The sequence below is a fragment of the Malus sylvestris genome, chromosome 8 (assembly GCF_916048215.2).
Source record: "Malus sylvestris chromosome 8, drMalSylv7.2, whole genome shotgun sequence".
NCBI lineage: Eukaryota > Viridiplantae > Streptophyta > Magnoliopsida > Rosales > Rosaceae > Malus > Malus sylvestris.
In genome coordinates, this window is record NC_062267.1 from 2,313,172 (window position 1) to 2,337,853 (window position 24,682).

At 39.4% G+C, this 24,682-nt stretch overlaps 6 protein-coding genes across 10 annotated transcripts; 2 read left to right on the forward strand and 4 right to left on the reverse strand.

Annotated features, from left to right (window-relative positions):
* The first annotated feature begins 48 nt into the window (after positions 1–48).
* LOC126631915 (COP9 signalosome complex subunit 4-like) lies at positions 49–4,034 on the forward strand. Its single transcript, XM_050302116.1, has 14 exons — positions 49–287; positions 396–541; positions 748–851; positions 955–1,015; positions 1,543–1,635; positions 1,739–1,839; positions 1,922–2,030; positions 2,108–2,152; positions 2,290–2,358; positions 2,437–2,528; positions 2,618–2,660; positions 2,863–2,922; positions 3,336–3,395; positions 3,590–4,034. Exons 1-14 carry the CDS (start codon positions 158–160, stop codon positions 3,662–3,664), a joined length of 1,188 nt encoding a protein of 395 aa, XP_050158073.1. The 5' UTR covers positions 49–157; the 3' UTR covers positions 3,665–4,034.
* A 743-nt stretch (positions 4,035–4,777) lies between these two features.
* On the reverse strand, positions 4,778–7,188 carry LOC126631914 (uncharacterized membrane protein At1g75140-like). Its single transcript, XM_050302115.1, has one exon. The coding sequence runs from the start codon at positions 6,850–6,852 to the stop codon at positions 4,945–4,947; it is 1,908 nt and encodes a 635-aa protein (XP_050158072.1). The 5' UTR covers positions 6,853–7,188; the 3' UTR covers positions 4,778–4,944.
* A 2,042-nt stretch (positions 7,189–9,230) lies between these two features.
* Positions 9,231–13,496, reverse strand: LOC126630982 (uncharacterized). 4 transcript variants are annotated; one of them, XM_050301141.1, is made up of 12 exons: positions 13,445–13,496; positions 12,633–13,354; positions 12,488–12,542; positions 12,300–12,399; positions 12,049–12,205; positions 11,561–11,614; positions 11,334–11,473; positions 10,580–11,186; positions 10,290–10,401; positions 10,126–10,175; positions 9,844–9,981; positions 9,231–9,642 (listed from the first exon to the last, which is right to left on the reverse strand). In XM_050301141.1, the coding sequence occupies exons 2-12, from the start codon at positions 13,251–13,253 to the stop codon at positions 9,298–9,300; spliced, it is 2,379 nt and encodes a 792-aa protein (XP_050157098.1). In that variant the 5' UTR covers positions 13,254–13,354; positions 13,445–13,496; the 3' UTR covers positions 9,231–9,297. The 4 variants fall into 4 exon arrangements, with proteins under 4 accessions (XP_050157098.1, XP_050157099.1, XP_050157097.1 ...); XM_050301142.1 differs by having other exon boundaries at positions 12,049–12,193; positions 12,291–12,399; positions 12,633–13,479; XM_050301140.1 differs by having other exon boundaries at positions 12,633–13,477.
* Positions 13,497–14,622: 1,126 nt separating this feature from the next.
* Positions 14,623–16,679, reverse strand: LOC126633481 (outer envelope pore protein 24B, chloroplastic-like). The gene is made up of 3 exons (XM_050304096.1): positions 16,334–16,679; positions 15,881–16,237; positions 14,623–14,829 (listed from the first exon to the last, which is right to left on the reverse strand). Exons 1-3 carry the CDS (start codon positions 16,529–16,531, stop codon positions 14,749–14,751), a joined length of 636 nt encoding a protein of 211 aa, XP_050160053.1. The 5' UTR covers positions 16,532–16,679; the 3' UTR covers positions 14,623–14,748.
* Positions 16,680–18,571: 1,892 nt separating this feature from the next.
* On the forward strand, positions 18,572–22,820 carry LOC126631115 (uncharacterized). Of its 2 annotated transcripts, XM_050301266.1 has the most exons (7): positions 18,574–18,812; positions 18,981–19,052; positions 19,347–21,429; positions 21,508–21,583; positions 21,815–22,197; positions 22,305–22,403; positions 22,613–22,820. In XM_050301266.1, the coding sequence occupies exons 3-7, from the start codon at positions 19,414–19,416 to the stop codon at positions 22,772–22,774; spliced, it is 2,736 nt and encodes a 911-aa protein (XP_050157223.1). In that variant the 5' UTR covers positions 18,574–18,812; positions 18,981–19,052; positions 19,347–19,413; the 3' UTR covers positions 22,775–22,820. The 2 variants fall into 2 exon arrangements, with proteins under 2 accessions (XP_050157224.1, XP_050157223.1); XM_050301267.1 differs by lacking the exon at positions 18,981–19,052 and having other exon boundaries at positions 18,572–18,812.
* On the reverse strand, positions 22,790–24,088 carry LOC126631117 (transcription repressor OFP8-like). Its single transcript, XM_050301268.1, has one exon. It carries the CDS (start codon positions 23,859–23,861, stop codon positions 22,869–22,871), a length of 993 nt encoding a protein of 330 aa, XP_050157225.1. The 5' UTR covers positions 23,862–24,088; the 3' UTR covers positions 22,790–22,868.
* Positions 24,089–24,682: the final 594 nt, after the last annotated feature.

Genomic DNA, 24,682 nt, shown 5'->3' on the forward strand with positions numbered 1-24,682 from the left:
CGCAACGCTACACCTGGATGCCGATTAGCCAATCTCCTGCTCCTTCTTCTACAAGCCCTCTGTAGGAAATTGGAGCGAACGAAAAATCCCTCTCGAAATTTAGGGTTTGCGCGAGAAACCACACCACCCACCGTTAAGCGACGTCGTTCAGGCTGCCATGGAGAGTGCCTTCGCGAGCGCCTCTGCGATCTCCGACCAGCGGCAGAAGATTGAGCAGTACAAGCACATTCTCTCCTCCGTGATTTCCTCAAGCGACGTTGTTCAGGCCAAGAAGTTCATCGATCACTGTAAGTATTTCCTCATCGCTCTTTGTTTTAATTTTGGCAATTTTTATTGTTTATTTTGGTTTACCAGCTTTGTTTGGAGGCCTTACGTGTAATTTTGTGCTCTTTCAGTGTTGTCGGATGATGTTCCGTTGGTGGTTTCCCGGCAGCTTTTGCACACTTTTGCCCAGGAGTTGGGGCGGTGGGAGCCGGAGACCCAGAAGGATATTGCCCATTATGCCCTTTCTCAGATTCGCGTCGTTTCATTTGAAGAACAGGTCCTTTTCGGACTTTTATATATCGAGAATTCCCCGTTTTGCATTTGTTTTGTTCAATTTTTGTAGGTTTAGATTTAGCATTGCCCAATGCCCGCATTGTGGCGAATATGTAGAAATCACTTGATTTTTTGTAAGACATTTAGAAATATTTTTTTATGTGGGATTAATGTGATTTAGAAAGTAGGATTTGGTTTAATGTGATCTAGGTGACGATAATAAGAGAGAAACTCGCGGAATTGTATGAATCTGAGCAACAATGGTCAAAAGCAGCTCAGATGCTCAGTGGAATTAACCTCGACTCAGGAACGAGGTCTGGTAGTAGGATACTATTGTTGTTATTGTAACTTTTCCCTTTTTACTGCAGAATGGATTGTGGGATTAACAATGTATATGTTTTCGTGTTATTACTTCAGAGCCGTTGATGACACATTCAAGTTATCAAAATGTGTCCAAATTGCTCGCCTATATCTCGAGGTATTGACCTTTTCTTTTTTTTTTTCCAAAGCATGCCTATTTTTCATTTTATACAATTGATGTTCTTTGGAATGGTGTTTAATGCTGTTGTTTGTTGATGCTGCAACTCCTTTATTACTAATATACAGGCTGGACTATGAATATCTGCATGTGATACATGCGTTGGAATCGATGTGCTACCTATATCTGTTTCTAGTGTCTAGATTTGTTGTAGATAGCCGTAGTGTGATCTTTACAAGTGCTTACTGGATCAAATAACTTGTTTCTAAGTCAAATTTGGAACCAGTTAGACTTTTATGTAATGTGACAATTTGTTGAGGTCTAACCTTAGTACCTTACCATGGTCTGATACCTAAGAGTTCTGTTGTGTAGATGATTACTTGCTCATTGGGGAGTTGTCATCAATGTCGGTTGTGAATGTATTTGTTTATGCACTTTGTCTGGTGTTGGAATGAAGAACCTTATAGGATTTTAATAATACAGGTAATAGCGTAATTGCAATTCAATTTTTGTATTTTGTTTTGCAGGATGATGATGCTGTCAATGCAGAAGCTTTTATTCATAAAGCTTCATTCTTGATTACAACTATTCAGCATGAAGTATTGACTTTAGAGTATAAGGTTTGACATTATTGGATAGTCGATGTAAAATAATTGCATTAAGTTTGCTGCATGCGAAAAGCATATTTTAATTGCTTTTCCCCTGATGTTTTCTTCCTATCAGATTTGCTATGCGAGGATTTTAGATTTAAAAAGAAGGTTCTTGGAAGCAGCACTACGTTATTATGATTTTTCTCAGATTGAAAAGAGGCAAATAGGAGATCAGTATGTCAATTTAACTTCTTTCATTCTTGTTATTTGTACCACTTGAAAGACAGTTGAGATGAATTCATTCATTTTGTTGCAGAGAGATAGATGAGGAAGCATTGGAGCAAGCTCTATCTGCTGCAGTTACATGTACAATATTAGCCGCGGCAGGACCCCAACGTTCTCGTGTTCTTGCCACTTTGTACAAGGTTAATTTCTTTAGCTGGAGATGTATATTATGTGTTCTTCAATTCACATTTGCTGATACCTAGGGGTTTTCATTCAGGATGAACGATGCTCAAAGTTAAAAATATATCCAATACTACAAAAGGTGATCTCTGTCTCTTTGTTTCTCTCTCATACACACACACTCACGCGCAAACACACACATGTACTGCATTATCTGTTTACTTTTTTCTCTCCTGACTGTATATCACTTTTACTGTTGCTTTAATGGATATTTATTAGGTGTATTTGGAGAGAATTTTGAGGAAACCAGAAATTGAAGCATTTGCTGAAGAGTTAAAGCCACATCAGGTTATAAACTGACTTATTCTTTATCTGATATCATATTCCACGTGAGCCATAACAGTTATGTCCTATTTATTTCAACAGAAAGCACTTCTTCCAGACAATTTTACGGTGTTAGATCGTGCAATGATTGAACATAATCTTCTGAGTGCCAGCAAACTTTACACCAATATAAGGTAGGAGATATGTTGCTATTGGTTTTCCTTTTTGACTTGTGCTATAAAGGCGGGATCAGTAATTCTAACTATCATGAATTTTGTGGCAGTTTTGAAGAATTGGGCACTTTGCTGGGAATTGAGCCTCATAAGGTACAGTTTTTTCGTTTGTTGAGCCTTGTGTTTTACCTTTTAGTCACACAACACCCCTGCTCCTTTTATCACCAATGATCAAGATTGCTGATCTCCTCTCTCTCTCTCTCTCTCTCTCTCTCTCTCTCTCTCTCTCTCTCTCTCTCTCTCAACAATATATTATCTTTCATGTTTCATGACATGGATTTAATTTTTCTTGCAGGCTGAGAAGATTGCATCAAAAATGATATACGAGGACAGAATGAGGGGATCTATTGATCAGGTATAAGAATTACAACTTATCATGTATCCAATCAATAGGACTTGAGGCGTTTTCTCAAACAAACAAAAAAGGACTTTAAGTCATCAGACCTGTTTAATTGTGAGAGCCACTGCCAGTTTCATTCTATGCGAGACCATTAAAATGTCTTTTAATCCACTTTATGTCCCCAAGTCTCTTCTTGTTTTCATGACTGCTGCTTCCTCTACGAAAACCTTGGAATTCCAAAGTTTTATGCAAGTGGAGGTGTATATGGTTGTAGTTTATAATGCTTTGCACTGCCTTCCTCTTCTACTGGAACAAGATTCAGAATAGTTCGTTTGATTTTGTAATATATTCTAAATATGTTGCTTTTGGTGACATTTGTTATTCTAGCTTGTACTTCTTAAGCATTTACCCGAGATGTTTCACAACAGGTGGAAGCTGTCATACATTTTGAGGATGACTCTGAAGAGCTGCAGCAATGGGATCAGCAGGTAAATTTGTCTGCCTTAAAGAGCATCAACTACTCACTGAGTTTTGTTCGATTTCAAAATTTTCTCTGTAGACTTATGTTGTTTCCAAATATAGCCTTGTTTACACTTTCAGTTCTCTCCCTTTAAGCTCTCCCCCTCCTTCGTGGTCCAACTCTTTTAAATTTTTTCTTATCCTTTGGTGGCCATATTTGCAGATTGTTGGCCTATGTCAGGCGCTCAATGACGTCTTGGATAGCATGGCAAAGAAGGGTATGTCAATTCCCGTCTGATCTTCATTAGCGTAGCTTCAGAAACTGGAAAGCGAATTTGCTTTTACCCCTATACATTTTGGTAGCTGTCGTCTTGCATATTGTAGTGATTTGAATTTCTTGAGAATTTTTTCGACTGAATTTCAAATCCTGTAACGAGGACAGAAAACTCCCCTGGAACTGATTTTTGTGTATAATTTGGTCGTGGTCGGAAATCTTAAGCACTCTTTTTTGCAGCCCCTGTGGGAGGGGATTCTCGCATTTTTCTCTTGGCGGTTTAGAGTAGTTATAATTTAAAGTTGAACCCGTTGCTTGCTTCTTCAGACTTATTTTTGAATATATGAAAGATCAGAAATCTGTTGCTTTTGCCCCAACAGAACATGTATTTGAATTTTTGATGCGATCACTTTGAATGGTAATTTAAGGGTGTTTTTAAGCTCATCATCCTCAAGTGGCGGTAATGCTCACCGTCCTACTTATTATCATTGGATGAATTTAAATTTTGAGGTTTGTATCTATTCACTACATAAATTTTGAAATTTAATTTTTGAGTATCACCATCACTCGTGGGTGGTGAGCAAAGATATTCCCGGTGATTTAACGCAACACAAAATCTCATGCTCGGGGCATTGGGTTTGCAATTAATATTAAATATTTGGATATATCATAACACTTGAACTAGTTATATCGCATGATTATAGTTCGTTACCATTTTATAATTACCCCTTTACTATTGAATAAGGCTGCTATATGTTATAAACGACGAATAATTATTGTGTTCCCATCAATGATTACTTGTTAGGATTTGGATTCCATCCGGATCTAAATTGTGGGGATCTTAAGAATTCTTATATCTTAGTCATTCATCGTGCGGTCAGAAATCATGTGATTTTTTTTTATTTAAAATTAAACACAAATAGTTTTTTACAAAAACTTATCGCACGATATACGATGAATGGTTATGATGTGGTATCTCTAGGATAGGATCCCCGCAAAATGGATTCGGAGAGGATCCTCTTCCCTAGTTATCAGTAAGTAAATTTTTTGTGGATCCAATAGGAAATAGCAATGGTAGCCGAGGGAGCCTGAAATGCATGTGTGAGTCTTTCGGTTAGGAAGTTAAGTGCCTTGACATGTGTGAAATATTAACGGTAGGCATTTTTCAAGTACAAATAATTGGTACAGAAGATTTGAAGCCGTTTCAAATGGCCCTGACTTGCCAAATGAAATGGTCTAACAACTAAATCTCAAAGAAACGAACTCAAAAAACATAAAAAAGTTGATGAAATTGATCGCAGAGGTCAGCTGCTATCATCCATCACTTGGTTGTTTACAAACAAACTCTCCCTCCGTTTCGGAAAACCCGAAGATTCTAATCCAGACCCTCTAAATTTTAGCTCTGAAGTTGTTCTAAAATTAGGATCGACAGATATCGGTCTAGCGTTATGATCCGTCGTGCCTGGCCTAAACGAACTGGTTGCTCCGCCTGTATACCTGGGCGGAGGAGAGGGATACCTCCTCGACGGTCCTCTTAGGTCACCACCTCTAAGCTCCATCATATCAGGATTTCTCGAAGAAGAGTCCATGAACGACCTGTCTCCGGCGCTGCTTCCCCTCAATGGAGCTCCCGTTGTACCGGATGTTGAACTAAAAGGATCATCCCCTCCCCATGAAGTGAGCGCTTCCCTTTTCTTCGCGAAAAATTGCCACGCTCCAAACAGGAAAAGTACAAAGAAAAATACAGGGCTGGTCCATAGCGTTGTGTTAAATTCGCCTTTAAATTCCGGAAGGTTAGAGCGATACATTCCCACATACCCTCCGCCAAGGCCAAGAACAAGCAGCCTTTCCCGATCACTTGCGATTAAAGGTATCACATTCCTCTTCTCTCCATTCACCGTCTGGTAATTGAGAAACGATGATCTAATCTCATCGAGACCAGCGGAGAAGATAATCCGAGGGGCGCCAACCCTAACGTAATGCTGAGTCGAAACATTATATACGAACACCTTCTCCCTGTTAACAATAAGCAAACACCCCTTTACAGCCTGAAAAGCCAAAGGCTCATCAATCTCAAACTTTCTCTTGGACCTAACCCTGCATTTGAAGTTCATTACATCCCCCAACAACAAAATCTGAATCAGATCGCCTTCGGATGTAAGCCCGTACGCCTTAGAGCGCTCCGTGGCATCGAAAACATAGTAACGAGAATGCGAATGGTTCAGCCCTTCACACTCACTCTCCCTAACTTTCATGGTCCTCACGTCCAAAGACCCTGCACCTGTCTCCGTCAAGAACAAAAGCCGCTGCTTCAAGAAAGCAAGCGGCCTGCTTGACGGCATTGTGGAGCCGTGAACTGAACCATTCCCTCGGTAAACCGAAATCTTCCCACTCGCATCACTGGCCAACACATAACTCAACCTCCCAACATGGTGCACCTCCAAAATCTTAACCGGCAATCCTTCTCCGCCCGCGTCGAATTTCGTCACAGTTTCCATAAAAAGCGAGCTCCATTCTTCCCCACTCGCTCCCTCCCAGACCCTATGCATCAAAATGACACCGTTTTGATGCCCGGTGACCACGAAACTCTCGTTCTTGTAAACCGACATGAAGGAAGCCATGGCCGTGATCGGAGACCCCAGCAACGTATCAAACTCCACCAAAACGTCCCCGTTTCTGAGAAACACATAAGCCCGCCCTCTCTCGTCTCCGACGGCAACATATTTCGTAACCCCCTCGAAATCCCGAAACGGCAGGACGTGAATACACGTGGCCTGGGTATCCAATTTCACGGCGGAAACGAACTGAAACCGGTCGGACCAGAACGGGCTGTATTTCGTTACCGAAACTGACCTCACCCTTTCTCCAATTTTACGATCGGAACCAGACCCAGCTTCTTCTTCAACCTGCTTGATCAGCTTCTGGCTTTCCTTTTCTTCAACCGCCGTCAAACCCTCGTCGATCGGAGCCCCCTTTTTCGGAGGATCCGATTGTAATTTCAATTCTAATGTCGCAACTATTTCGGTTAGGTTCTTCACTACTTCCTCGAGCCTCTGCAATACCTGCTGTTGCGCATTGAGCTCGATTTCGGATTCGGTTTCGGTTTCGTTAGATTGGACGAAAAGCTTAGGAACGGAGAAAGGAGATGACAAAATGAAGAGAAAGCAGAGCAGAAGGAGCTTGCCTTTGAGGGAGTTCATCGCCGCCGCCATTGGAGCTCCACACAAGCTGTTCAGCTGAGCTCGGAGACTTTTATGCTTTCAGTCGCTACTGTTTCAGTTTCACCATTGCAGCGCGCGGGAGATTCGGATCTGAGGCGGGTTTGGATCTGCGATTCGGAGGATTTGGAATCGAGTTTTTGAGGAATCTGGCGGTGGCGGTGCGGCCGAGTGAGGGCGATCAGCTGAGCGACCGGTTGTTAGAAACCTCTCGTCATATCACCTGTGAGCTTTGGACTTGGGGTCGACGTACGGATTCAGCTCGGATTAGATTTTCAGAGTCTATATTTTGGATTTTTTTTTTTTGAGAGTTAATATTTTGGAATTTTAGGACAACGGTAATGGGAAATTGTTAGAAAACTAACCAAATTTTGTACCCAAAATAGAATTCTAGCCACATTTTTAAATATGAAAATATTAATACACCCCTTAAATAAAGTTTTCTCAAAAAAAAAAAAGCAAGATTCAATTAAGATAAGGAGATTCGAAGTAGAATTGAATAAGTTCAAAGCCACCGTGCTCCTTGAAGTTCCTTAAACAACCCAAAATCCCAATTCAATCATAGAAGAAAACAAAATCCAAAGTTCAACCTTAGGAGAAAATGAGAGAAAAAGAGAAAGGACCATCGCATTTTGGGCTTTTCACCAATGATTTGGTTCTGGAGCTGATCTTAGAAGTGGAGGTCCCAATTGAGGGGTTGAGATGTTGAGGAAGGGCATCGGACACTAAAGTGAGCGAAAGCCTCGTTGTAAGCTTGGTGGTGCAAGTGCTCAAACTTAAGGATTACATCGTCGTAGTTGAAAATCAGAAATTGGAGAGCATAAGAGGAAGTTGACCGAGATTGAGAGTGAGAGTCGTCTTCATGTGGAGGAGGTTGAAAATTTTTTGGGGGTTCAGAACTAAACGAAGGTTGTGTGTGAGAGTATAAAAGAGGAATAGGAGGAGGAAGGGAGAGGGATCATGCTGCACGCCATGGCTGGCTGTGCTTGGGTTGGGTTTATGTGGTTTTGGATTATTGTCTAAAAATGACAGAGATGGCGGTAAAAAACAGCCAAGCCTTTTGCTTTATGGTTTTTTTTTTTTTTAGAAAACTTTATTTTAAAGGTATATTAGTATTTTCATATCAACTTTTGGTTATAATTATTAAAAATTTAAAATGATGGTTAGAATTCTATTTGGGATCCAAAATTTGGTTATTTTTCCAAATTTCCCAACGGTAATTGTAGTAATGTTTTCTCAACTTCAATTAAATTGAAGCAATGATTCCTTAACTAAAAATCAATTACATTGGTCCCTCAACTCATCAAAATGTGTAGCTATAGTCATTTTCATCAGAATTTTGTCAAAATAAATTATGTTGGAATGATCATTGTTACTATTGGGTCCTTCAACTCATCAAAATATGTAGTTACGGTCATTTTCATCAACGTCGTTAGAATTTTGTTAAAATGAGTTATGTTAGAAAGACTATTGCTTCAATTAGGTTAAAGTTGAGAGACTATTGCTCCAATTGGGTTAAAGTTAAGGAACCATTTCTCTAGTTGGATTAAAGTTTAAGGATCAATGGTAATGAATTTTTAGTTGAAGGACCATAGATGCACGTTTTGATGAGTTGATGGACTAATGGTAATAGATATTTAGTTAAGGGATCATTACTCCAATTGAGTAAGTTAAGAAATCAATGCTACAATTTACTTGTGTAATTATTACGTATTAAAAGTTATGGCAAATAATGTTTTACTGTAATGGAGAAATGTAATATGCATTAACTTTGATATGGATTTAATTCTCAGAATTTTCTCTTTCTTAACAATTAATAATTTTAAATTATAAGATTAATTTTGATTCTAATAATTTTGACTTAAAATTTTAGTCGAGATTACTTAAAGTGTGAATTTAAGTCATTTTTTTTCTTTAACTTTTTTTTAAGTTAAATATAAATGTTATACTAATTTAATTTAAAAATATATAAAATTTGATAAATAAAAAATAATAATTAAATATGCTTTAATTTTGGACCGTAAATTTACCATTATATTTATTTTATTTATAAATTATATTTCAAAATAAAAAGTTTGAATTTGGATGTTGGATCACCCAACGACCCAATCTTTACAACCATCGAATTACAAAATAGTTGTTGGGATGGAATAAAGTGGAAGACAAAGTTATCAACGAGAGCATCACCCGCTACAACTTTGTTGCGTGCAAGAAAATGGGGCATGATAGTCTTCAATTTCTTCGTGCGTATTATGGGAGCCCACCACTAACATAGCTTACCTTTTTTATCTAAATCTATCCAAATTTTAGGTTTTATTACAAACTTAAATTTAACCTAAAAGTTTAGCCCAATTGTGAATGAACTAAGAACAAGAGGCAATCACAACGTCTTTCATTTTACTTGAACACCATTCAGGATCAATGTTTCTTATGCACACACTAGGTTCTTCTGTATACATGTCCGTTCGCCCGCTTCGATTTCCTTCCGTCTTCCAATGAAGCTAAGACGGATTCGATTTGGTCAACAGTAATCTCCCCGGTGCATCGCTTTGATGACAAGGAAGGCTGCCTTAATACCGTGAGTAACGAAGATCCAGCTGATGTGTTTGTCCCCATACCGGCTTCAGCTGATGCCTCCGCCTGCGCACCAGCTTCAACCAGTGTTTCTGTATTCGCAACAGCTTCAGTTGATACCGTGTCAGGTGACGATTTCTGAGTAAACTTTGCCTTGGACTTGCTAAGCTTGGCTGTAGTAGTCTTTTTCGGTAGAATCTCCTTCTGTATCTGCATTTCAGTCCATAACCGGTTAATATTCAGTTTTCGATAAAAAAAAAAAGTGATGGTTTGGCGTAACAAGTTATTCCTACTATTTCCCATTTGGCATTGATATCTTACGGATTCTTGATCAGCAGAAGAAAACCAAACTGCTAAACATACCTAGTGCAACTTTCAGAATAACCATACAATAAGATCTAGATGTGCTACCGTGTCTGAAGAATCCTCCAACATTGAGCTCCTACTATTGCTGTCACCTCGTACTAAGATGAAAGAACGAACTGTGCTCAGTCCATGCTTATTGGATGAGGGCAGAGAATGACTTGACCCCCGACCTAAGAAGGATGACTGCAAAATTTACGAATAACAGAGTTGTGATCAAATGGCATGTCTTACAAAAACTTGGCTAAAACACCAGGGTTTATGTTTCTTTGTGCTGTTCCGAAATAGCAAGATAATATTCATGTTGCATCTACTTCTATATCAAGTTACCTTTGATGATATGCTCCTGTCTCCTCCTGCAAGCAGGATATTGGGGAAGGCTGCAAAATAAAACAGTAGGACAGATGACGATCAAGTTAAAATCAAAATGAAATCAGCAGACTACAAGGAAAAAATTTACACAACGGTAAAATATGATAAATAACAGATCTTACAAGGGGCTTTGGCCTTCTTAGTATCAGGCGCAATATTCAGTTTCTTTATATGACCAAAAACTTCTTTTGAACTCTCATCCTCTGCTGGTGACAAGAAAGTAGCCTGCATTTCCTGTTTCAAATCAAAATGTTCTTGTAAGTTAAAAGAATATGTACAGAAAAAATGACATCAAATGCAGTTAAAGAACGTTAGCATGGATAAATGATTTAAACAATGAAAATACTCCACCGTCATAAGGTATAGTGGACCTAAATTTGAAGACACATTCAATAAACCGATAAGAACTCACAGCTTTCTCAGACAGGCACTGTTTAGATAGTCTCTTTTCTGTCTCATCATCGTCAGATGACAAGTATACATCATCGTTATCAGTATACAGTAGAGGCATCATTTGCTTTATTTCTCGTAAGTTCATTCGCACAGCATTTGCTGGTGCTGAATCTTCTGCTGCATCGTCATCACCAAGCTCTTCATCTTCTGCATTTTCATCACCAAACTCTTCATCTTCCTGTCCCTCTGCATCTTTCTCTTCAACCAATGCTGTTTTTTTTCCTTTAGAACCAAACTTCAGCTTCTGCATAAGTTTTTCTGTTCCAGAGGCATCCTGTTGCTCGAGCCACTTTTGATGGAGTTCATTCCGCCTTTCATCATCAACTGGCCTTTCTTCATATCCAGTTGCTATCATATCATTAAGCTCCGCAGTGTCTCCATCATCCTCATCTTCGTCAGTATCTTCGAACCGATGTAGGTCATGATCACTATCGTCTTCTTCCTCAGCTTCATCATCCACAAAAGCTTTTACAGGATCACCGATTGGAGATGAAGGCACGTCAGCCACTTCAGGAGAACAAGGAGCAATATTTTCTTTGTCATTGTAGTCCTCCTCGTCAGAAGAACTACAAAGAGAGAAGTATCGTTGTCCATTTACCAGAATTTTTAAATCCAACTTAATTAATTTTAGGAAACATTTGAATGCAATAATGACACAAACTACTTGAGTGCTTCACCTTCACAAGATATGAATACAAACAAATAACACTTACACATCATCAGGAGGAGCAGAGTCAAGTTTTAAGTTCATGGCAGGTATGGACGGTGCAAAAACCTCTTCCAGCGGACTTTTAGGATCATCATTTGGCAGATCATCCTTGGAGTCGGTAGTCTGGGAATCAGAAAACAGGTCCTGCAACAATGCACAAGGTGAAACAGTTATGCTCAAATACAAAATCCTCTAGAATAATGATAAATCTGGTTGAAATGTAAAAAGAACCTGAGTATCATCAATAGGTGCTCGAAATGTTTGTTTGGGTTCCTTGTCAACATCCTGCAGTTCAACATATACATCCATTAACTGAATCTCAAGTCTGTCTCAACTTAATGCAAAAGACTATCAGGAGGGTTTCACAGAAAGAATATTTTAAGACTACTCAGGTGTAACATAAGAAGGATTGAAATGATAACCATATTGTTTTTTGGATTACCAATTAAAAAGCCCTCTTTTTCCACATTGAAAACCGTAGTACTAGCTCTTTCCAAATCACAAAATTTTGTTTGCGTTAGTATTATAAAAAGTAGCTCATTACTCAAATCCATGGATGCATATATCCCTATCCCATTATTTGTTGTTAAGAAGAAACACTCGGTCAATGCACTTTTACATCTACAACAACAACAACAATAAAGCCTTTTCCCACTAAGTGGAATGCACTTTTATATCTATAAAAACAAAATTGATCAAGAAACTCGAATTCGATTTACCATCCCGGAAGGAACATTTTCACCGTTTGAATGCTCCTCCTTATCATTAGACCCATCTTTGCACACCTCATTTGCACTATACCCCTTTTCAGTCTGAGATGCAATTGGCTCCTCAGTTGCCGCTTTCAGTACCTTATAATCTCTTGTACTACTACATCTGCAACACTCAAAAGACCAACGCGAACTATTAATTATTTAAATAAACACTAAGACCCTACGAACATATCTACAGTTAAAAATAGAATACCAACTTTTGTGAAACCTCCAGTTTCCTTTTCCGAATCTTCTCCAGAACTGAAGATATCGGCTTCTGAACAAGCGGTATGGGTTTAAATGCTGCATCTCTGGTTTCTAACACGGGGAAGATGATATCGAATAAGACACAAGTAAGACTATACATGGCAAATTAACTATTTAATTAGCATCACTTTGTTTGTACCTCGCAAAAGTCTCTGAGATTCAGCATGCAGTTGCTTCAGATGCTCTTTTCTTTCCTACAAAATCAGAATAATTTAGGACTAAGCAAACAGTATAAATGAATTTCAAACCAATTTTACTGAATGCAACACAAAATTTCGCAATACTTTTTCAGTCGTTCTCTTGCCCTTGACAGCTGCAGCTTCGCTCTTGGCCCTCTTGCTCTTCTTCATGTTCTCTTCTTCCTCAAAGCCATCAGAACTACACCGTTTCTTATCCGTCTCTTCTACCCTCACATCATCACTTTCTTCCGGCATCTCCCAGTTTCGATCTTTGCCTTCTTCACCAAACTCCTCTTCCACAGAATCAAAATCCAAAACCCTCTTAGCTCCATTGCCGTCTTCACCGCCGCCCAAACCATCAAAATTCGACTTCATTTCACTTTCACCGCCCAAACCATCAAACCCGGAATCGATTTCACCTCCACCGCCCAACCCGTCGGAACCAGAACTCATTTCACCTTCACCACCGCCCAAACCGTGAAACCCGGAATCAGAATCCCCTTCGCCGCCCAAACCTTCTGATCCCAACCCTAACCTCGACGGCTCATTCGATTCCTCAAGGCTTAGAGCTTCGAATTCAGAGGGATTCACTGGGCCACTCTCGGATTCGTCAACGGGAGGCTCTTCGGAAACCCTAATTGCTTTCTTTAAGCGCTTCAGCTTCGTTTCGCGGACCGGAGGAGCAGCCTCCAGTGACAGTAGCTCAAAGTCATCGTCGCTGTCCATCTCTGCAATTGAATTCCTCGGCGTAATGGATGAAGAAAAATTAAATTAGGGTTTAGGGTTCTGTAAGATTATGAATTTTTGGGGCGGATCTGATCCAATACCTGAGGAGAAAACAGATAAAGGGCAGCGATGTGTAAGCGCCAAATTATTTAAATTTCTTTTGGGGAATTTGTCAGTGCCGCCAAATTTACCTGCTTTCATGACGAAACATCAGCACCGTCGGATTTTTCTAATTTTGGTTAGCGGTTGTGATTGTAGCTTTGAGGTCAAGGTGATAGGTAAGTGTACCAGGAGAATCCTCTCCGGATCCTCTTTGTAGAGAGATTTTTCAGGGTAATTGGTAAACGGAGTGGTATATCACTTGTTACTATACAAATGGTGGAATATGTGTGCTAAAAGTTTAATAACTTAAAAAGTAAAATTTCTCACTACTTATATAAAAACATGTGGTGTACCCTCGTGTTCCGGTCACAATGAAAATTTTCTCCTCTTCGTGAGGATCCTCAAATCGTGTCCGTTTATTGTATATCGTGCAGTCAATTTTCATCATGTACTATTCATATTTAATTTAAAATAAAAGTATTTAAAATGATTTCTGACCGCACGAGTACGATGAACAGACACGATTTGAGGATCCGTCCTCATTCGTAATTGTATACCATTTTTTTGGAATAGGTGATAGTAGTATTTACTACCTTATTTATCATAGTTAGATAAGTTTAAATTTTGAGATCTATGTAGTGGATCAACTCTCAAAAATATAATGGTAAACATTACCACCACTTGAAGATGGTGAACAAAAATGCACCTTTTTTTTAAAGCATTCAATATTATCTATGTTTACAATGGTTTAAACCATAAAAACTTGGTTCAAATTCGCCTTTTAATTCATAAGCGCTTATTCAATCGTTAAGTGGCTCAAGTTTACATGTTATCTTGGATTCATAAACGTATTCAACCGTTAAGCTCAACAACGTAAATATACTCTTGAATTTTCGTAGAGAGTATTTTTCGAAGTTTTCACTAATATTATTCCAAAATTCCAATTTGCGTAAAGAATTTTATATCACGATATTATGCGTACACCTATATTATAACACGTGGTTAGCTGTGTATCACTCTCCAATTCTAACTCTGCAGCACAGAACAAAAAACGAAAGCTGAACACAGAAGATTGAGCCTTGAAATTCTTTGAATTTGAATTTACTTGCGCGCTCACTTCCTTAGTAAAGTTCATGAACCATTCTCAAGCAAATCAAAGATGCGTATTTTCAGTATAAATTAGCCCTAAACAGGCCAAAGTTCCTCCAAGAGAAACATTTCACGTTGCAAACGAAGTTTTTGGCTGCTCGGACCATCGAAGATTAAATTTTCAAGAAGATAGTCGATGCTACCCGTAACAAGATACCATGAATTTTTATCAACGATGTTTAGAGCCATCGTAAGACAATTCTACATCGTTTATCAGACTACAAGAAAAGATAACAACAATGAATCACATTTCAAGATCCCACGTACTCTCGGCAGTTAACTTTGGCATCTTTCGTTCCTCCGCCAAATTGACAGACGCTGAAACCTGGAAAGAATACAAGAACGTTATCAGGCAACGCTTGATTTTAAAACAACAGAGAAGCAAAACGCTACAAGATTAGAAGTCATAAGAAAACACTCGGAAGCAACATTCCCAGAGTACACCGAGTATGAGGCAATAGTTTCTTTACATATGAATTTCTATGATCCGTCTAAATTGGAAGAAAAATGTATTACTAACATTTAACTGATGGCAACATTACGATCGAACAACTCCACTGCAATACCGCTGTGCACATGAAGCGTTATCTTTGATGCTACTACCATCAAGTTTCAATCCAACTACCCCACTAGTAGGACAAACCACAGTTGTAGCTCTGGTCACTGCCACAACCACAACCCTTAACGCAAAAAACATCAGACCGCCTTGTTTTGCAACACACTTGAGAGTTGGAGGAACTGAGTGTGTTGCAAAATTGATGCTGCTTCTTTGCAATTCATAGGACAAACTGTTACAATAAACCCTTGTATACTTGGACTGACAGACATACAAAATGACATAACAAAAACAAAATTTCAACTTCATAGGGGCAAAACTGCAGCCGTTCCAACAGCACCCTTTCCGGAGTGTCACACACATCCGATTTCACAATCATCAACTCCATCAACACCATCGTGTGGAAAGACCAACGTCACCCTTTTCCCCCAACTGAGGTTAATCAATTCTTTAGCATAATTAAATTTCGCTCGAATACTAACCGAATGCAATGACATCTCCTAAGTGCTAAAAGCATACCCTACTCAATCTACTCATATCAAATCTAGTGAAGACGCGCGGAAGCCCAAGATGACACAATTGTCGACAGAGAGAGGACATCGTTTCCATAAAACACATACTTACGCAATAATCGATTTACACTCACTATGTTAGTTATTCAAAACTAGGACCATAATCCGAAAGCAGGCACAAATCATTAACAACCCAAAATTCAAATTCCATACTTCATTCAAACATCAAAATTATATTTGCAATTAAAGCAACCAAATCAAAACCCACTAAGTAAACCAAGAAATATCAATTTGAAAAGCTTAATTACCTTAAAAGTGCCATTGATTTTAGAACTCCTCGACCACTCCAACCCCAACAGCTTGCTCGATGTTTGGTACGAAGCCCTGAGCACATCATCATAAAACCTCCGGGACACCGCGAAATCCCACGAATCCTTGGCCAAATCGTAAGACGGCTCAAACGTCGTCGCTCCGCCGTGCAGATAAGAGTACTTGAACTTCCCGTTCCTCGAGCCGAGCACGTGATTCGTCGACACCTTGTTGGCCGAATCAAGCACCAGGGTCCCGTCAAGAATCGTCCGGTTGTCTCCCTTCATGTGAATGTAATTCAAATTCAACGGCTTCCCCGCAACCCTAACCGAGCTCATGAACTGAAACCTAAAGTCCTGCACACACCCAAAAGACAAAAGCCACCATTTTTACAGTTAAATTCACACAGGGCACCCAATTGAAACCACACCCAGTTGCCGAAATCTGCCTACCTTTTTGGGGACGTTGTAATCAACGATGAAGAAGCCGGGTTTCTCGACGGCGAGGACCAGGCCGTGTAAGCTGGGTCCGGCAGCGAAGGTGGCGTCGGTGAGTGAAGCTCGGAACTTGACATCGCTGGCGAAGACGGCGACGTTTGCGGCGGCGCCGCTCTTTTCAGTGTCGTAACTGCCCTTCAAAGATGCCTTCATCGTGAACGATGTGGCGGGTAGTTGGGAGAAGGTGAGAGGGAGAGGAGATGCCTCCGGTGAGGATTTTTAAATTGTTTTCTTGTGAATTTGTGAACTTTGGAAATGTCTCTGTTTTTGGTTGGTGGTGCGATAGGGCGCCTCCCTCAACACATTTTTTTTGGTTTTAATTTTTTAGCCAATTTAAAATTTTTATTCTATTTATTTTTAATTATAGCAGGTCAATGGCAAACAAAATGAATTCTTTCCGGATCCCTTTCACCAAATTCATCAATTTGGACTCTTGAAATTTGATGGCTAAAAACATGGCCCTTTAAAAGTTATAATAATTTTTGTTGTTATATCAAATTTCAAATGTCCGGATTGATGAATTTGGTAGAAGGGATCCGAAGGATCCCTTTCCAATGGCAAATACTGTTTACTATAAACAATAATTACTTTCTTGCAGATTCAGTAGTTTTGCCATTATCATAAGGATTACTATTTATGGACAGAGATCCCAGCCCCCACCAAATCCTAAGGATTCGGAGATCCGGATATTTGAAATTTGATTCAACGATTACAATTATTATCATTTTAGAAGGGCCCCTGTTTGTAGCCGTTTTATCAAATTTCAAGGGTCCGAATCCTTAGGATTTGGTGAGGTGAGATCCGGCTGGGATCTTTGTCCACTATTTGGAATGTATAATTTTTTTTTTAATTTACAACCTAATTTTTTTTATACAGTACATATATTTTTGCTGGAATTTTGACTTCTTGGTCTTGTCATTAATTGATTTCGCATTGACATGGATATGAAGTTTAAGGAAATGTGGACTAGATTTTTTTGCTTTTATTGTTACAATGTTTTTCTTCCATCAATTTTTGCTGAAGGCTATAATTTTTATGTATATTTTTGCGTATATAAGTTGACTAGGTTAGTGTGGGTTGTGATTCTTTTACAATTGAGTTCGAACCCTTCTATGAATAACTAAAATTTGAATATCGATCAAGTAAAAAACATTAAATTGTAATTTCTAATATAACAATTAAGAGAAATGTTAATGAGACTTTATCAAAAATAAGATAATCTATGAACTCTCTGCCACCTCATGTTTTTTCCACAATATTTTATAATGTTGGAACATTAATTAGTGTTGAATTATAAGATGGTAGAGAGAGAGTCTCCGAAAAATATATATGGCAAGGAAAAAACACTCACAAAGTTAAACAAAACAAATAGAAATAAAGAAAGTTCTCTGTAACTCCTTCTAGCCTATATCAAGACACAAACTCAATACTTACTATAAACTCTCAACCTACACAATCAACTCAAATTGGTTGTAATTGTAAACATATTCAATGAAGCATCTACAACCAAAATACTTTGTAACAAATTACAGCGATGGATGACGAACGGCATGAATAAAAAGTGTATGATTTGTTTATATACCTTATGATCTTAGACAAAATGTACACATTCGCTAATTAAAATCGACAGTAAATATCATCGCTAATAGGGCTTAAGCGTAAGAACTTACAAATGACAAGAATAATGAATTAAGCTTAATAATGTAGACTTGTAATTAAAATTTAAACAGAACATTAAAATAATCGATTGAATAAGAACGATGACTTTAACCTAGACCCACAAGTCACACCTTTCATGGGGTAAAAATGGGATTTGACTCATCTTTCAAGGCCAATCCAGTAATTAAGCCAAAAAAACATTGGGAAGAGAAAGAAAGAGAGAGTGATAGATCTTAACGGTGAGATATGATGAATCTATCACCAGTCTTACATGCTGTAGTGTAGTCCAGTACTTCCATTCCTCACCCGAATATTCAAGGGAACTTACCCGAATATCAACAGAACTTTAATGAAAAAAATTCGATATTGTTAATTTTAATGAAAAATCATATTTTTATATTTTTATATTAATTTTAATAATATTAATTTTGTTCTTATCGTTAAAATTCAAAGTTTTCAAATTTGTTTCAATCTAGAAGTGATCGCTTGAGTTCCCGCCAAACAGAATTCGGCGCGTTTTCTAACAATCTGAAAAACCCTCTTTTCCCGCGAGCTAAAAAGTCCCTTTGCCCACTAGCTCCACCCTCTCAAATCTCAAACTCTCTCCAAACAGTCTAATAGCTCTCTCTCTCTCTCTCTCTCTCTCTCTCTCCTTACGTCTATCCGTCTCTCCGATCCGGATAATCCCCCGATCACCTCGCCCTTCTTCGTCGTTTCGGTAATCATAGAGGGAGAAGTTCGTGGAAGGTTCTATTGCTCTTTGTTGCTAACGAAGGTTTGTGATAGTGAGAAATTAAATTTTAATTGTATGTGCCCTAGTTGATTACCGATTAGGGTTTCAATTTGGGATCTGACTTTTATGCTGGATGTATTTGTTTGAAATGATTGTTTAAATTCCTCTGTGTAATGTTACCGTGGCCTGAAAGCTTCTGTTTTCCGGCAGCGTCTCCGGTGCGATTGGCTGGAGCGAATGAAAAAACAGCAGTGGTGCTCCTCGCAGTAGTTGAGTAATCTGGTACAGTTTTTCTTATCACTGTATATTTTGAGGGTTTATTTTCTTTCAATTGTTGCTATCAGCTGCTGAATCTGAAAACTTATTAGTCATTTTTATGTTTTTGATGGAGTTAATGTAATTGATTGATTTAGAGCCCGGGTTGTCTTCATGTGAGGCTTTTAAGACACGGGTTTTGTTTCGAAGCTTTGAATATGGCCTACATTTTATGAAATTCGAGGCTGTTGTGTTTTAGGACTAAGAATTAGTTGAGAACAATTTGTTTAGTTTTATATGTAAGTTTGATTTCTGTTTCAGGGAAATCATCTTGTGCATTTTAATGATCGTTTGTGTACTAATGAGAAGAACCTGAGCTTTATATCTGATGGAGTTGAGAAGTTGCAATCATCTGCACTTTATCCAGGCTCTGAAAGGTGGTTTAGTGATCAAGACTCTGAATGTGGCTTGCGGACGACCAGTACTCAGATTCAAGGAGTTGAATGACATACATGAAAGATTAGATGCCAAAAATGGTGATTCGTTTCCAAGATTTCCACCAAAAGATGAGTTTAGGGGATCACTTGTCAACAGTAACAAGGTCATGGGTGAAAGTCCAAGCAGGCGTACTGTGCGAAATATAACAGTCAAAACTGAACCTGAAGCTTATGATATCAGTGATGGCAATGCCGGAACGAATAGTGATTTGGATGGTTTTGGTGATATGACACTGAAGCAGATCAAAGAGACATGCAAGAAAAAGAAAAGAAAACGTTCAACGTCTGTTGATTTGAACAAAATACTTGAAACTTGCTCACCTGTAAAGCATGAGTGTTCTGAGTCACAAAATGATGAAGAGGATGTTGATCTCATAGAGCCTCTTAGTAAGTGGAAACACTCGAAGAAGGCAAAGGCCAGGACTAAGAGTAAGCTTAAGAGAAACATTTCCTCTACTATGTCTAAAAGGTCCACATCAACTATCACATATGAGCCGGAGTTATTCCAATTCGATCGAGATGTGATTGCATCTGGTCTCAACATTAAAGTAAAGGTTCCTGAAACTGAGTTTTCAGATATCCAAAACACAATTCCTTATGCTGGTGGTACCTCTTTGTCTTGGGACAATCAGGTGGGTTCTTGCGGAGTGGTGCCTGATGAATCTCCTGCGACAGCTGCTGATTGTGTTTACGAGACTGAGTTGCCAATTTCTGAAACTAAAGAAAGTCAGATTTGTGTTGTTAATGAAGTCTTCTATGAAGATTTGGAGTATGCAGTGGGGCCTCATGAATCTCCTGCGACAGCTGCTGATTGTGTTTCTGAGATTGAGTTGCCAATTTCCAGAACAAAAGAAAGTCAGATTTGTGTTGTTAATGAAGTCTTCTACGAAGGTTTGGACTATGCAGTGATGCCTGATGAATCTCCAGTGACAGCTGCTGATTGTGTTTCCAAGGCCGAGTTGCCAATTTCCGATTTAAAAGAATGTCAGATTTGTGTTATTAATGAAGTCTTCTATGGAGATTTAGAGTATGAAGTGGTGCCTGATGAATCTCCTGCGACAGGTGCTGATTGTGTTTCTGAGACCGAGTTGCCAATTTCCAAAGCAAAAGAAAGTCAGATTTGTGTTGTTAATGAAGTCTTCTATGGAGATTTGGAGTATGAAGTGGTTCCTAATGAATCTCCTGCGGCAGCTGATGATTGTGTTTCCGAGACCGAGTTACCACTTTCCGAAGCAAAAGAAAGTCAGATTTGTGTTGTTAATGAGGTCTTCTATGAAGATTTGGAGTATGCAGATCCTACACCTATTCAGATTGTAACGACCTCAGATTGGGATATTGTTGAGGCAGATGATCCAGAGTTCACCAGCTATGACTGCTTGGATTTGTCTCTATTAGAATATAACATAGAAGGATGTATCACGGATTCAGTTCACCCTGGCAACTTCATTGAAGCAATATGTCCGGCGCAAGATCTAAATTTTGATATGCATGACAATATTTCCTCTGAGGATGAAAGGTTGTGTCAGGCTAACAGCGAGACCCAGGTTCGACTATCTGAGGTGGTGGGTGATTATCTCTTCCAGTGCATGGGACCTATTAATGGAAGTGATTCATGTCTCTCTGAGCCTGACATGAAAGATGATTCACCTTCGAATGTTGAAACCAGTGCTGGCCCTGCGAGTGATTGTGACTCAGGCTCTGGTAGCGGTATGGTTTCTGTTGCTGATGATTCTCCCATGGCTGAGGAGAAGCAATCCCACAAGCCTGCCTGTGCTGGTGCAGATAGAAACTTGTCTCCAGGAATCTTTTCTTCTGATGCTTCTGACGAGCTTACGACACTAGTGAGTGGTGGGAGTCCTAGTTTAAACCAGCAGCGTCCTCTTCAAAGGCTCTTTCCGACCAGAAAGGTACATAGCGTCTATTTGTTGTTATTTTGCTTTATCCCAGTGAGGAGTTTGTTTCTCATTAACTGTTTTCATGTGCAGGTCATTTCACCAACTTCCCAAGAAAAACTGTGTAAGGCCATGAAGTCAATTGAGTTACACAGTGAAGAACTTCCCGGTAAGTGTTCAAAGCCTGTTGTGCTTTCTGAGTGATTATCGTAGCACTCTCTGTCAGAGAAACAAGATTTCGTTCAAGTGTTCTTAATATTTAAGCTTTCAGTTTCTTATGCCTTTTCATAACGATTCATATGAAATGCAAAGAAATGTTTTTGGTACTTTGAATTTTAATTTAGTTTTCTGTTCATTATTCCAAATGCATTTGACTTTCATGGTTTTCTGATTATATCAGGTTGTAATGGGAATCTACATTTTGGAGAACAAACCGAGAGTACGATTGGTGGAGTCCAAGGGCCTGATCAGATCAGGAGAGCCAAATTCTCTATCAAAGCGCAAAACAACCGTTATCCAAAGAACGAGAATATTAATTCCCACCCTAATGGCATCCCTAAACCTTCCAATGTTTCTGCAGCACCACCTCGTTTTACCACGGGGTGTACTTCTATCCGAACTTGTTCAGAGAGCGCCATTGCATTCTCACAACGCCAGATGCAGGACATTGAATCCCTTGCAACGAAACTCACGAATGAGTTACAGACCATGAAGGAAATTGCAGAAGAAAGGCTACTGCCTGAAGCCTACCATGCTACACCCTTGAAATATAATGCAAATGAGGTACCCTAATACTTTTCTCAGACACGTTTGCTGCTGCAACATTTTATCATGTATATATGCAACAATTCTGTGTGCTCATCTATGAGCTTCCGATGGAAAAAATGCAGGTGCGGATGGCTATTAAGAACATAACCAGAGTTGAAGCATCTGCGAAAAGATTGCTTTCCATGATGACGAGGGACTGTAGCCGGTTTTGTAAAATCATGGTTTGCTCCTCATCCTGTTTTCTTTAAATTTCTCGGTTTCTGTTATTTGCAGTCTAAACTAAAATAATCATCACGCACTCTTCCCTAATGTAAATAAATTAAGAAAGAGAGCGCAGGATGACTGTTTCGGCGTTCTAATAACAATTCTATTTTCTTTCACTGCCGTGTTCCGCTGCATGAATTTGATCGTTTCTGTTCATCGATTGCAGAAAATGGCTGATAACGGCGTCGATGCTTCTGAAAACGTTGCAAACAAGGACAAGGAGAGGAAGAAAATTGTGTTTGCTGATGAAGCTGGGGGGAAGCTCTGCCATGTCAAGTTTTTTGAGAATGACGTGGCAACTTTTTTGGATCAAAGGCGGGATTGTTGAATATACATTTACGAGTAATGCTAGGAAAATCACGTATTTATAATCATTTTACACAAGTAATTCAGTAAAACCATTAGGGGCAAAAACGACAATATCAAATTTTCAAATTTCCCCCTTGGTCCGAAGGGTCAGAAAACAAGAGCTCCCATATCTCAGAAAACGCCTCCACGATAACATCCTGGTAGTGGCGGGAATTCAAAGTCAAGAAGCAACGGAGGAGCTCCTCCAACTCCTTGGCCTCGAAGATCTGCTTCTCCATGATCATCTCCATCATCGACCGCCTGAAATCCTCGTAGGGATCCTCCGACTTCTTCACCACCGCCACGCTCTCCCTCACCTTCCCCTCTCCCCCTCTGCACGCCCTCATCGGCCGCAGCACCGTCTTTATCTTTCCGAACTCGCCGCCAGTCGCCGCCGGTTTCTTCGAATCCAAATCTGAATTCGATCTACGAACCTTATCGTAGTCGCCACCGTTAGGTCTCTTCTTGCTGCTCTGCTTGTGCGATTCCGAGATCTTCTTGCCTATCGTCTCCATCACCAGCGAGAATTCATTCGAGAAGCTGCTGGAAGAGTAGATCGGAGTTCCGCTTTCTTCGCTGTTCTCTTGGCTGCCGTCGAATTCGCCGCTGGACCAGTTTCCCGAAGAAGCATTTATAAACGGAAGCTCCGGCTTCGCTTTCGGTTTCGATTTCTTCTTCGTCTTCGTCTTCTCCTCCTTCCGCTTCTTCCTGTAATACTTCTCGGTTTCCGAAATCGGCGGCATAAAATTGTGATTAAGTTCGTCATTATCCGCGGATGATTTGATTTCAACGTTACAATCGGAGATGAATCGCGTGGATGACCGGGACCGGCACGATCCGCAGCCGATGGATTTTGCGGGCTTGGAGAACACGTAGTGCTGTAGGAAGTGGTGCTCCGGTGTGGACGGCGGCGGGGCCGGGAGGTTGGGGAACTTGATGTCCATGGCTTTGGCGTTTACAGGGGACAGCCGGTATATTGCCGGTGAAGTGGAGTGGTGCTTGGGACGACAGAATTGGATTAGGGAAATAACCCGGGGGAATTTGAGCTTAAAGTAGCGTTTAGCCATTAATTAAGCTGGAGATTAAGCGATAATAGACGGAGGATTTGGTGTTGGATTATATAGTGAGGTGAGGCCGGCTGTAGAAGCAGAGGCAGCGGGATTACGATTACCAAATCCAATTTATCCGATGGATTAAATTAAGAGAGGATGACGTGTGCATGGAATTCTCTCCGGTGATTGTATGGTTTGAAAATGTGTTAAATAAATGGCTATGTTTAAGATTAATTAATTGATAATCAAATTACTAATCAGGTTGAAAGCTACTTAAAAAATCAAATTAATGAATTTTATTTCTGTTTTAGGTTGACCAGTTCCATGCACCACTTGAATATCAAAAACTTCATCATACAAGAGCAAGATCAATCTCATTGTCGTACACAATGTTAGCAATAGGCGGCATTAGTATTGATAAATTACGCATCAATAAGAAGGTGTCACGTACTAAAGTGTTGTACAAAGTACGAGTAGATTCGGTTTCATTCAGTTTAATTTTTTTTAGTCAAAACTAAAAACCAAACTATAATTACTGTTCGGAAGTTGGAAGCGTACTGAAAATCGATCAAGAGGACAAATTAATCGAAATAGTAAAAAGCAGTGTAAAATAATTAGGTTTAATTCCAGATTTCGTTTTCAATATGAACTGAAAACCACTAGTTGACAAAATCGTTGGGGAGCTGACAGCCAGATAGATACAATTTTCAATTTTGTATGACACGTGTACAAGCTAAACCACTACAAGACAATTTGTAGAAAGTTTCTTCTACTGTATAGTGTGCACACGCGCTTTGACTTCTTGACTTTGCAGTACGGGTCGAGCTGGAAGCAAG

What these genes read in the sequence shown, in the direction of transcription:
- LOC126631914 (XM_050302115.1), bottom strand. Translation starts at nt 6,852, where the DNA reads ATGGCGGCGGCGATGAACTCCCTCAAAGGCAAGCTCCTTCTGCTCTGC.
- LOC126631915 (XM_050302116.1), top strand. Translation starts at nt 158, where the DNA reads ATGGAGAGTGCCTTCGCGAGCGCCTCTGCGATCTCCGACCAGCGGCAG. An exon ending in AAGAGTTAAAGCCACATCAG is followed by an intron (nt 2,359 to 2,436) that starts GTTATAAACTGA and finishes TTATTTCAACAG; the next exon opens with AAAGCACTTCTTCCAGACAA. An exon ending in AAACTTTACACCAATATAAG is followed by an intron (nt 2,529 to 2,617) that starts GTAGGAGATATG and finishes ATTTTGTGGCAG; the next exon opens with TTTTGAAGAATTGGGCACTT.
- LOC126631115 (XM_050301267.1), top strand. Translation starts at nt 19,414, where the DNA reads ATGGAGTTGAGAAGTTGCAATCATCTGCACTTTATCCAGGCTCTGAAA. An exon ending in TGAAATATAATGCAAATGAG is followed by an intron (nt 22,198 to 22,304) that starts GTACCCTAATAC and finishes GAAAAAATGCAG; the next exon opens with GTGCGGATGGCTATTAAGAA. An exon ending in GCCGGTTTTGTAAAATCATG is followed by an intron (nt 22,404 to 22,612) that starts GTTTGCTCCTCA and finishes CATCGATTGCAG; the next exon opens with AAAATGGCTGATAACGGCGT.
- LOC126630982 (XM_050301141.1), bottom strand. Translation starts at nt 13,253, where the DNA reads ATGGACAGCGACGATGACTTTGAGCTACTGTCACTGGAGGCTGCTCCT. An exon ending in GCAAGAGAACGACTGAAAAA is followed by an intron (nt 12,543 to 12,632) that starts GTATTGCGAAAT and finishes CTGATTTTGTAG; the next exon opens with GAAAGAAAAGAGCATCTGAA. An exon ending in TAAGAAGGCCAAAGCCCCTT is followed by an intron (nt 10,176 to 10,289) that starts GTAAGATCTGTT and finishes TTTATTTTGCAG; the next exon opens with CCTTCCCCAATATCCTGCTT.
- LOC126631117 (XM_050301268.1), bottom strand. Translation starts at nt 23,861, where the DNA reads ATGGCTAAACGCTACTTTAAGCTCAAATTCCCCCGGGTTATTTCCCTA.
- LOC126633481 (XM_050304096.1), bottom strand. Translation starts at nt 16,531, where the DNA reads ATGAAGGCATCTTTGAAGGGCAGTTACGACACTGAAAAGAGCGGCGCC. An exon ending in ATTACAACGTCCCCAAAAAG is followed by an intron (nt 16,238 to 16,333) that starts GTAGGCAGATTT and finishes GGGTGTGTGCAG; the next exon opens with GACTTTAGGTTTCAGTTCAT. An exon ending in AAATCAATGGCACTTTTAAG is followed by an intron (nt 14,830 to 15,880) that starts GTAATTAAGCTT and finishes TATTCTTTCCAG; the next exon opens with GTTTCAGCGTCTGTCAATTT.